The sequence below is a fragment of the Hevea brasiliensis genome, chromosome 9 (genome assembly GCF_030052815.1).
Source record: "Hevea brasiliensis isolate MT/VB/25A 57/8 chromosome 9, ASM3005281v1, whole genome shotgun sequence".
Classification (NCBI taxonomy): Eukaryota; Viridiplantae; Streptophyta; class Magnoliopsida; order Malpighiales; family Euphorbiaceae; genus Hevea; species Hevea brasiliensis.
This window is the reverse complement of record NC_079501.1, coordinates 22,393,852-22,406,072: the sequence shown is the minus strand read 5'-3', so window position 1 is coordinate 22,406,072 and position 12,221 is coordinate 22,393,852. Positions and strand designations below refer to the sequence as shown.

Here is a 12,221-nt window from a genome sequence, read left to right as displayed (position 1 = left end):
ACAAATTTAAGTAACACCATGCATCTCATGTTGGTGGGATACCAAATAAATTATAAATTTAAACAGCTTACATCCAGTTACTAAAAATAATTTCAGCTAATATTTTGGTGGACAATTTTTTTTTATTAATATTAAAAGCAGCTTTTTTTTTTTTTTTTAATAGATCAATAAAAGAATAGAGAATGACGAATGACGGATTTGTTTTTGGTTTACCGGACAAAGCCTGCAAAATTAAAAATTTCGTTGCCTTCGAGGCATTGCGTGTGATACCAAAGCAGCTATTTTTCTATCAATTCTTGCATCATTGGAAAATTCAAAGTAATAATTTAAAGAAAGAGGCTCAAATCTACATCACTAATTCAGAATAATAAGCAATCCTTGTGTAAATCTATTACGAACTATGATTAAAAACACTTGTCAGACCTATATGATTAATTGACTAGGTTCATACAAGATTAATGAACATGCAAATCAGGACATCATCAGCTTAATTAACGTCGTTAATTCAGGCCTTGAACAAACAATGAAGCGAAAGCATCCATTTCACTCCTCAGCAGAACTAATCCAATCTCAAGCCCTCCATTTCCATCTCTACTATCCATCAATGAAACACCATTTATCCGATCTATGGAAGCAATCTCAACCTTGTCGGGTTTTCCCCATCCAAAATCCTCTTCGTAATACTGGAACCGAGGTGATCCAGCAATTCCGAACTTTTGCACTTCTGCTCCTGCAGATCTCAACCTTTCATGGCTCTCTTTTGCTCCTCTGAAAAGTCCCTTCTCCAACCCCTTTATAAGACCACTAAGCTTCTCCGCTATAATAGCTACTCCATTTTCCTCCACGAAAGTTCTTGCTTCTACAACCGTATCATGGACAAAAACACCGTTACCGAAATAATTCTGTGGAATCGGAGGGTTTAAGCGTCTCCTACAGTCTGCTGCTACCAGAAAGTAAACCAGTCTACTACCATCTCCTCCTCTAGCTTTCACCAGGCAAACCGACACATAAGCACATGTAAGTACAAATGTAGATAGACGAACTTCTTTCATAGGTTGTAGCCCTGCAGCTCCATGCTGCTGGTGGTAGCTAACTACGTATTCCCTGAGTTTCTCTATGCTTTCACGACTCAACTGAAATGTGGCTCGAACTAAGTTGGGTGGCACTCCCAAAAGATTTGGCAGCAATTTTAAGCTTCTTGAGTTGGATTTCGTGTCCAATTTGGTGTTAGCTACCCAGTGGTTCAAATAAAATGACTCAAGCCCGTCTGGGTCTTTGATCGTCGATCGGTCAAAAGACGGAATTAGTTCCGACGACAAAGTGAATGTATTTTCTTTTGCGGTGTTTTTGCATATGTGAGCCCATGCTTTGAGGAACATGGAAGCGGTTTTTCCATCAACAACTGCGTGGTGCATAGCAATGGAAATGGAATACCCTTTATTGAGAAATAGCGTTATTTGCAAAGCAATTACTGATGCTTTTGTGTCTGATATTGACAGCTCAGACACACAAAGACGTGACTCAGAAGCTTCGCGAATTTCATCGCCTGCCAAGATATCTAAATCGGCATTAGACTCCGCAATTGTAAGCGAAACGGCACCATTAGGAGAGTAGAGGATGATGGGTTTGGGGGAATGAGGTGGCCAAGTAAGATGGCCAGCGAGAGGGAGGAAGTGGCAAAGGGTCTGCGAGAGTGAGCGTTTGAGGGTTGGAAGGAGTACAGAATGGAAAAAGGTTGGAGTTGATCCAAGGAGCTTGAAAAAGTAGATGCGCTCAGCTGGGGGAAATTTCAAATATCTTGTGTCAAGAAATGTTAGAGGGAGGGATAACTCGGTGGCTGACTCCGGTGAGTGGCTGGCCGCAGCCACCTGGCAGACCTCAAGTACTCTTACCGAATCCGGGGGTGCCATGAATACAGGAAGAAAGTCAATGGGTTCCTTTTCTTGTATTGAAGCTCCCTGTTACGAGAACTTATATGCTATTGAACAACAAAACAACTGTTAATCGTAATGAATTACAGCTTTAATTGATATTTTATTGGTCATTAATCTTGTATTTTCATTATTATCATCTATTTTTTTTTAAACTGAATTATCATCTTAAATTTGATATACCACTATATATTTATATAATCATAACTTCGTAAGGCCGAGTTGCATTTTTATCTAAATAAAATATTAACTGTGCAGAGGTCTAGTAGTGGAGAAATCTAGTGACGCAGAGTGTATATGGAGGGGCCAAATTAACAGTCATATATTTATTATAGTTAATAAAAATTCATAAATTATATTTTCATCTATATTTATTTCTAAAATTAGTAATTTGAATTTTAATAAATATTGAAATAATATAAATTTAATAATATTTATATAATAGACCATCACATAATAATTAAAAAGATTTTATAGTATAATCACTATAATACTAAATTAGTTATATTTTATTGTTAAAAAATTTACTATATATTATAAAAAAATATTATCACTTATCACATATAAATATAAATTGAAGTTCATTTAGATATTTTTATTAAATATATTAAAAACAAAAATAAAAATTAGATAAGAGAATTAATATCTAAAATTGTAAATTAATTATTTAAATTTCAGATAAAATGATTAATTTTTTTATTTATAAATTAAAAATCGAAAATGATAAAACTAGAGATATGAGAATTAAGTTAAAAAGTAAAGACCAGCATGGGTAATTTTTAGTTTTATTTTTATCATTTATAATTGTTTCTTTTTTTATATACCTTTATTTTTAAATTTTTTATTTATAGAGTATTTATAATATTTAATTATTATCTTATTTATTTTTAAAATATTTTTTTATCATAATAATATTTCAAGCTATAATTTTAGTATTATTATTATTATTATTTTAAAATATAGTTACAATAAAAAAAAAATAGGCCACTTACAAGTATAATATTTATTAAAAAGAAAATTAAGGGGGGAGTGCCCCAAGGCATGCTGCCGGTTCGCCAGGGAATCAGTTAATTAAATAAAAAATAATAGCAAGGCAATTTGTACGCTTGCTTGATATTTAAAGCAAAATAAGCTGCTTATTCATGCTTACCTACACTAGTAAGAGATTACCAATTAAATATAATAATTATTAAAATAATTAAATTAATAAGTATTAAAATATTATTATTATTATTATTATTCAAAACATTATTTTATTCTATTTAAATTATTTTTTTAAAAAAATAATTATTTATATTTATATGTATATTTTTTATACAAATATTGTATTGTACTTATCTTATTATTATTATTACTACTAATAAAGTGTTAAATTTTATAAAAAAAATCTTAGAACTAAAAATGTATTACTGTAGATGTCAGTTAACGTAAGAAATTATAAATTTATGAAAAATTTGAGAGAAAGTAAAGTTTATTATGAAAACTTTATAATTAAAGTATAATTTTAAAATTTATATAAATAATAAATTAATTATATTTTTTCAGCTGTTAATATATTCTCTTATATAATCACTATAAAATATATAATAATCAATAAATGTTAAAAAAAAATAAATACATTTCTCAACCTCTTTTAAAATTTATAATAAAAAATTTATCAACGTTATTATAAAATAAACAAATAGTGCTTTCTTAAAATAAATAAAATAAGTTAATTTTTTCTATAAGTATAATTTTGTTTAAGATTTTTAAAAAAGATGCATGTCACATGATATATTTAAAAGTTTTACTCTTTCTTTATTTCAGAAATAATTAATATGCTTTAATACTTTATAATTTTTTTTCTCCCTTTATTTATATTTTTATATGTATTATAAATATATCAACATAAATACTATTTGGAGATAAGGCATATCAAACATGGGTCTGGTTTGAATTTAGATAGAAATCAAATTGGTTAAAATTGAATTAAATCAGATTGAATTATGTTAAATTTAGATTTAATAGAATTTATTAAATCAGATTAAGATTTGATTAGATTGATTTTTTTTTTAATTTGATTCTAAGTCAAAATTAAAGTTTTCATTTTTGAAATAAATACAAATTTAAAAAATATATACATATTAACTTTAAATTTAATCAAACTAGATCAAATTGGATAAACCAAATTGAAATTGGATCGGTTCTCAACCCTTGAAATTAGAATCACCATCCGATTTCAATTTTAGCTAGAAACAGAAGCACACCCATATCTAAGGCACATGCCTTGTCGGTAGACTTCCATTACTGTGTGGGATTTGAAATTGTTGAGCCGTTGAGTTTGACATTATAATTTTTTTTTTTTTTTTTATTTTGACCGGCTATTGATTTATAAGCTAATTGGTCATTACCTTTTTTTTTTTTATTTTATAATCAAAATTACTTTCAAATTGACTTTCGTGTATTGAGATTAATATTTTTCAAAAAAATTGCAGCCTTTTCATCCTCCTGTTAAAGATTGCAATTTTTTAAATTTAATCACATTTTAGTTTTCAAAAAAATTATTCTGTATAAGATATATGGTTTAGTAACAAATTTTATTTTATTTTTTTTTATTAATAATGATGCAAACATTAAAATTAGAAGAGAAGGAGAAGAAGAATACATGACTGACCATTTATTTGTAAACAACAATTTTAATCCATCTGCACGGAATAGTTGAGACAGAAGTAGTAAAATATGCTAATTAGCAATCCCGTTGGTACACACTGCGGCAATTGTTATTTTTCTCTGGGAGGCAGTAGCGTTTGTCTTGGCCGCAACCAAAGGCTGGTTGATTAGGATTCGAAGACTTATCAGTATATGGGGTAGCAAGCATTCTACTAATCTCGGAGTCCATCATGAACTCAAACTCCACATTGGTATCCCCTACGGAGAGGCGGTTTCCACCCATGCTCTTTGGAACACTAGCTCTGCAATGACTTGTGCTCAACAGAATCAACACCACCACTGCTACAACTGACACAGAGAAAAACCTCATTCTGCCTCTTCTCAATCCCACCTTTCCCTTATTTTCTTGTTTCTCAACACTTTTCTCTTTTATTATTTTCTGCTGCTGTATAGTAATATAAATAATAATGGTAGATGGAATCCTACCAATAATTCATTATTTTCTTCTGTATATGACAAATTACACCACTTCTTGCCTGTAGGTATTTAAAGAGGACAAAGAGCTGTGCAGCTGTCATCAACATTATATGGATTATTGTAAAAAAAAGAATCCTACAAACAAGCAAACAAACAAGGTTGAGGGTTTTCTTCGAGAAGGGGCTTATGGAGCTGGAAGAGCCGCAGTGGATTTAGATGAGCAGAGGTAAGGAGTCTTAATCTTTCTCAGCAAGCAAACAAGGAGAAGGAAGAAAGAGAAGGTTGGAGCCATGGTTGTACATTGATGATAAAAGCAATGAGTGTTGTTCAGAGGAGAAAAGGTTTTTTGGACTTTTTTGAGAGGGGTAAAATGTGTATGAATAATAAATTAATAACTGTGATTTTTTTTTTTTTAATAATTGTGATCGTAGTGTATGAATACGCATTGCTTAATTATAGAACCAATTTATATTTAAGTATAAAAATAGTAATTAAAATATATAATTTAGCCAAAATTTGTAACATTGAATCGCCTTTCCCATTGCTGGGGCCATTTGCACCCTAGCTCAAATGCTTAATGAACATATGAATTTAATCAATCTTTAATATTGAAAAACTAGTCCCTAATCCAATCCTTAAACTAAGATTTCGATTTATTTTGGATAAAGCAAGTTCTTCCACTTCAAAATATCTTGGATCATTAGTTTCAGGGAAATATCAATTGTCGAATCTTCTAGGTCGACTGAAGAAGAGGAAGCTGCTAGAACTATGGCCATTAATCAAGAATTAAAAGTGTTTTCTTCTAAAGGTTAAACTGATGAGCAGTTTGATGAAATTGCAACAAAAGTTCTTCATGAAGATGATCTGACTGTTAATGTTGAGCATAATGTTGTCACTTCAAATCATAAGGTATATCTCCATCTCCTCCAGAAGTCCTAACCCCCAAGGTATCTGCAAATGTTCTAGTTCCAGTCAAAGCCAGAGAGGCTGAAGATGTAAGTGAAAAATCTAGATATGGTGCCCCATGAAGTGTATTGGGTCTTGCTAACTGTGCATATCTGATGAAGAAGAAGATAATAACGACGAAATGAAGAGTTCTACAGCATGTAAAACTTAAGGAAAAATAGTGTGCTTCAACAATCAAGCATTCCAAAGTTTTCGCAAGATATGCATAATGTGGCTGAAAATGGTAGCTTACCACAAGAGCTTGGAATGAACAGTATAGGACGGACAAATTTTGAAGAATGATTTGAGCAAAGTCAGCTTAATTGAGTCCAAAAGCAAAAACTATAAACAAGATGTCTTCCATTTTGAAGTTGAAGCTATTTTTGAAAAGAATCAGATGTAAGATGAAATAAAGTGTTAAGCCAAGTTTTAATTGGACATTTGAAAATAATCAAATGCAAGATGGCACAAAGTTGTAGCAGAGGTTTTATTTTGACCCTGTTGCTGTTATAGATCGTATTGGCAAGGTTAGATATGCCTTCGCTCAAAATGTTTTATACTAATTTAAAAAAAAAAATTAACTATTCACAATGTTTTATATATTTATTTATTTTGTTTCTATTTTAATAAAAATTTCACTTCCAATCAAACATTTTCAATATTCTTTATTATATTAAATTTTTTTAAATTAATGAAATCCCTTAATTAAAATTGATAAAGTATTAATGCATTAAAATAATTAATTTTTAAATTAATATAAAATTAATTAATTATTAATATTAAAATTAAGAAAAATTTAGATTGCAAAAAGAAAAAGAAAAGAAAAATAGATTGAATGAAGTGAAAAAGAAAAAAAAAAAAAAAGAATGGAAGCTAAATCTTACATATATAAAAGTAAGAATGTATTTCCCTGCAATGTGACATTTTTTATTATGTATAAATTATTTAATAATTATTTTATAATAAGTAACTTAACTTATAATATATATATATATATATTATAAAATTTAAAATAATTAATAAAATTTTTATATATTAAAAATTAAAAAATATATATAAATTAAAATTATTAATAATCACGTGCATTAATACGGATACTTCCCTAGTTTAAATATATGAAAGTAAAATTTAATGAGTTAAATATGAGCCCATGGATAACAATTTGGTCAAATTCAAATTTAAAAGTTAAGGCATACCTATATTCAAATTATTTTTTAAGCTTCACTCACAAAATTTTCAAGTTTATTAGGTAAATAAAAAATAATATTTTAAATCTTTTTAAATTAATTTGAATAATTTAAAAGTTAATATTATTAATGATTCAATAAATATGGGTAGGATTTCAACTATCTCTTACACACTGTTTAAAAAAATTAGCCCACATTTTATAAAATGGACAAAAAAATTTTGAAGGGCCCATAAAATATTAATTTTTTAAATGTGAGTATTTTTAATTGACCTACTAGAAATTTTGGGCTGTCAATATACCAATAAAGCACATACCCAATTAGTTTAGTGGCGCTCTTCAAAATTTTAATTTTTGATTTAAAATATTTTAATTATAGATATATTCTTAATTTTTTTTTATATTTAGTTTTGAAATAATTTCTTAACAAAGGTTGATTTAATATTTTGGTTTAGTCAATTTTTATGTATATACTCAAAACATTAATTTAAAACTTGAGTCTGAAAACTAAAGTCCAGACAGTCAAGAAAATGAGCAATCAAAAATATTAATTTTAGGTCAACTACCAAATTTATATTATTGACAAACTTTTAATTGTGAATATTAGAACTAACTAATAACATCGTAATACACTTAAATTTAGACGTAGGTGTGGCTCCTATATCCATTAAATTAATATTAAATACTATTTATAATTTTGTTTATCAATTTTTAATCTAGTCCATATTTATTGGCTCCATTAATTAAAAAATATTTAAAAATTAAACCGTATTTAGTTAAAGCTGTATTAACAAAAAATTACGATTTTTTTTTCCAATGACGGATATTTAAATAAATATTTGAGCTTAAATTAGTCTAATAAAAATTAAAATATATATTCATTATTTTTTTATTTAATTGAATTAATAAAAAAATTTTGAAATTACTAGAATATTGAGATTTTAAATATTCTAATAAAAATTATATCAACTTTTTAAAATTTTATTAAAATTTATTAAATTATTCAAATTTTAAATAGGTGGCCTATATATCTAAATATTATAATAGTTAACATTTTGAATTCATATTTTAATTTAAATAATTAAATAATGTGATATATCACTACAAAAAATAATCAATTTTACAACTGACTGAAATCAATTGCTATTTAGTAACCGATTTATAATTAGTTGCTAATTGATTTAGAAAAAACTTAAATATATAATTAGCAACTAATTAAGAAATTGATTATTAAAATTTGTTACTAATAGCAACTGATTCAAGGAATCAGTTACTAAATTAAAGAATTATTTTAATTATTTTTAAAATTAGTAACCAATTTGCAATCGATTACTAAAATCGGTTATTATTTGCAATCGATTTCTTATCGATTGCTAATAGCAATCTAGTTTTTGCAACTAATTGCAAATGGGCTGCTAATTTTTTTCCACAATAATTTTGACCTAATTTTTTTTATTTTTTTTATTTACAACTGATTTGCGAATAGTTACTAATAATAACCTATTTTTGCAATTAATTAAATTTGACAGCTATTAACAATCGATTTTTTCTCCCAAAAATTTATGCCTAGTTTTTTGTTTTATTTTTTTTTATTTGTAATTGATTTGTAAATCGGTTATTAACAGCAGCCATTTTTGCAACTAATTTTTTTTTTCCAAAAAAATTCCGTCCATTTTTTTATTTTGATTTGCAACCGATTGAAATCGGTTACTGTTGACAATTGATTTTGCAATTGATTACAAATTAATTACAAAATTTTCTCCCAAATATTTCTGCCCAATTTTGAAAAGAAATTAACAACTTAAAATTGGTTGTTAATTTATTTATAAAAATTACTATTTTTTTTTCTCACTACTTATTTTTTTTTATCTTTTTGTTCTCTTTCCTCTCATTTTCTTCATTATTTTTTTCATTCTCATATATTTTATTCATTATTTTTTCTTTTCTAACGTATTTTCTTTACCATCTTTTTCTTTTTCATCTATTTTCTTTATCATTTTTTTCCCATCTAATTTTTTTCTCATCTTTTTTCTTCTTCATCATATTTTTCTTTGTCATCTTTTTTCTTCTTCATCATCTTTTTTTTCTTATCTTTTTTCTTCTTTATTATCTTTTTCTTCTCCATCAATAAGAAAATCAAATGGTTGATTCTCCCCATTAGTATTCCCTGCCAAAACCACCTCTCGAACTTAAAACCACCACATAGCAACGTAAAAAACACATTGAAGTTTAAAAAAAAAATTAGCTAAAAACAAGAAATGACATACAATTAAGAATGAAATCCAAAATGACTTTTTTGAAAACTAAAGATAATTTTTTTTTTCAAAATTTCCTTCTTTACATAAATTTTAGTCATATAGTATCGGCTTTGAGAAAACTATTGATAATGTTGGAGAGGCCGAGACAGGTGAGATTAACTGGCATAGTCATGGCAGTGCGTGAGGCTTTGAATGGGGGCTTCATTTTTGTGACGAATCGTGCTTGAATCTGCCTCTCTTCTGCATGCTCTTTCATTTTCTCCAGTTGCAAATACTAGCAAAATGGCATGCACAGAAACAAAAAAGTGAATAGTTGGGAAAGGATGCTAGGGTTTAGTGATTGTACTGATGAGTAAGAAAAGCAGAGACAACTAGGGTTTTAAGGAAGAGCTTGTAATTGCAGACAACGTTTGGGAAGTAAAATCTAATTTAACTATTTGGTTTAATAGAAATTTAACAAGCTTAAAAACTCACGCAATGTTGTCAAAATTATTTTTTAAAATTTATTATATTAATATAATTAATAAAAAATTATATAAAAAATATATTTAATTTTTTATAATAATATAAAATATTATACTTACATATTATAAATAAAATTACTATTTCAATAATTATTAAAATTATTTAATCAATTCAATTGAAATAAAATTATATTCATTAAAATTATATTCATTCACTACATTACATATTAGTTATGTGTGTATAGTTCACTTTTAGACAAACTAATGTTAATAATACAATATTTATTGCTTACTTATTATAATATATTAAATAAAATATAATTTGATAATAAAAAATATTTAATTTTATATCTAATTATGCAAGAAGATAATAGTAATTCTGTTAAGAAAAATAAATTATTAAACCATCTAAAAATAGTCTAACTTTATCCTTATATTAATAAGTTTAATATATAAAAATAATGTAGATGCACGTTATTTTAAAATATTTTTAAATTAGTAAAAAATAAATTAAATATATTATAAATTTCATAAAAATTAAGAGCAAAGAAAATTTAATTATTTGTTACTTATAAATCAAATCTATACATTTAATATATTAACAACTAAATAGATGTTGCTTAAAAAAACTCTAAATCAATATTATAAAAAAGAGTCTAATTATAAATAATAATAACAATAATAATAATACTAATAATAAATTTTTTATTATATTTTTCTTATAATGAAATGGAAGTTTAATATTCTATTAATATAAATTAAGGTATGAATTAAAATATTTTCTCTTGGGACTACCACATGGCATTCCAAAAAGAGAGCTTACTATGCAGACATATTTTTTTTTAATTTTGTCACGTAGCACTTATCATATATAAATTATTATATTTTAAAATTATAGTAATTATTGTCTTTATGCTAAGTATTTAATTTTATTTTTATTTAATTCTCTTTTTAATCTCCTTTTAAATATCTTTACTATTACCATTATTACCACAATTTTCATGACTAGCTAACTAAAAATATTATATATATTTCAATAATTTTATAAATTTCTTTTTTAGTGATTATCAAATTTTTAATTATTTCATTTAACTATAAAAATTTAAGAACAATATATCTTGAAATTAATAAAATAATTTAAAATTATACTATAAAAGTAAATTTACTGTAATTAAATTTAATATTTAATTGTTGATGATTTGCCAAATCAAGACATTTAATTTCAAAATTTAACGAATATTATCATAACTCTCCAATTATTGTCATAACTGAAAATTTAATTTTCTTTAAAATATCTACTCCAAATTAGAACAAAGTATCAAGAGATATTTGAATTTTTATGAGAAATTAACTATTTTATTTTCTTTTAAATATATTTAATTATTAAAAGTAATTAATGCATATCTATTAATTTTTAATTTTTTTAAAAAATACAAAAGTCAACATTTAACTTTTTTTGTATTTTCTTGTCACGACCCAACCTATGGGCCGGACAGGCACTAGGACCTGAGTCGGCATAAAGCCCCCGGGCCCGTAGTAAGCCTTATTGTTCTCAAACCCATAACCAAGCCCACAATTTAAGCCCAATATGCATATAAAATAATTTAAATTAACCTGTTATAATTTCATTTTGGACTAACTTAACCCAGTAATTATCAGAAACTAAAATTAGGGGAGCCCAGCTCAACTCTATTACATCATTTACAAACTATTTAAAACTCATAAAAATTTTACATTTGTTAATACAAAAACTTAAATTCATGTAGTCCTTGTCAAGATTAATGCTACTACTAGTACATGTTGAGTTCTAAATTACAAATTTAGATAATATTAATATAGTTAAGTAATTTTTATTTTCATAACCTACGAGGAAAGGAACAGGTTATTCTGAAAAAAGTCTTCTCCTGTAGCCTGGAAAAATATGGTGAACAGGAGTGAGCGTTCGACTCAGAGAGTAAAATATCAATTTTTAACCATAATCTCTATAGCTATCTAAAGTTAATGCACCTTGTGGAGTGAAATACAACATCGTCATAATTTTCATACAAATCACATCAAAAAGGCAATTTGGAGCATTCACACACCCAACACTGTCAAACAATATATATATGGGAGTTGATCCCCTATACAGCCCTTTTAATCCAACCTCTGCCAGCGAAGATCTCAAGTCGGACTTTCGCTTAATAAACCAAATACGAGGTCCCAGCAAAGAACTCAAGCCGTGTCTACCCCAAAGGACCGGGTCTCAGCGAAGATCTCAAGCTGTGTCTACCCGTCCTGTCCATATCCAATACTATACCACATGCACGCC

The 12,221-nt window shown here is 26.7% G+C and overlaps 1 protein-coding gene across 1 annotated transcript; it reads right to left on the bottom strand.

Annotated features, from left to right (window-relative positions):
* Positions 1 to 303: 303 nt before the first annotated feature.
* LOC110657704 (malonyl-CoA:anthocyanidin 5-O-glucoside-6''-O-malonyltransferase) lies at positions 304 to 2,120 on the bottom strand. Its single transcript, XM_058153416.1, has one exon. The coding sequence runs from the start codon at positions 1,908 to 1,910 to the stop codon at positions 501 to 503; it is 1,410 nt and encodes a 469-aa protein (XP_058009399.1). The 5' UTR covers positions 1,911 to 2,120; the 3' UTR covers positions 304 to 500.
* Positions 2,121 to 12,221: the final 10,101 nt, after the last annotated feature.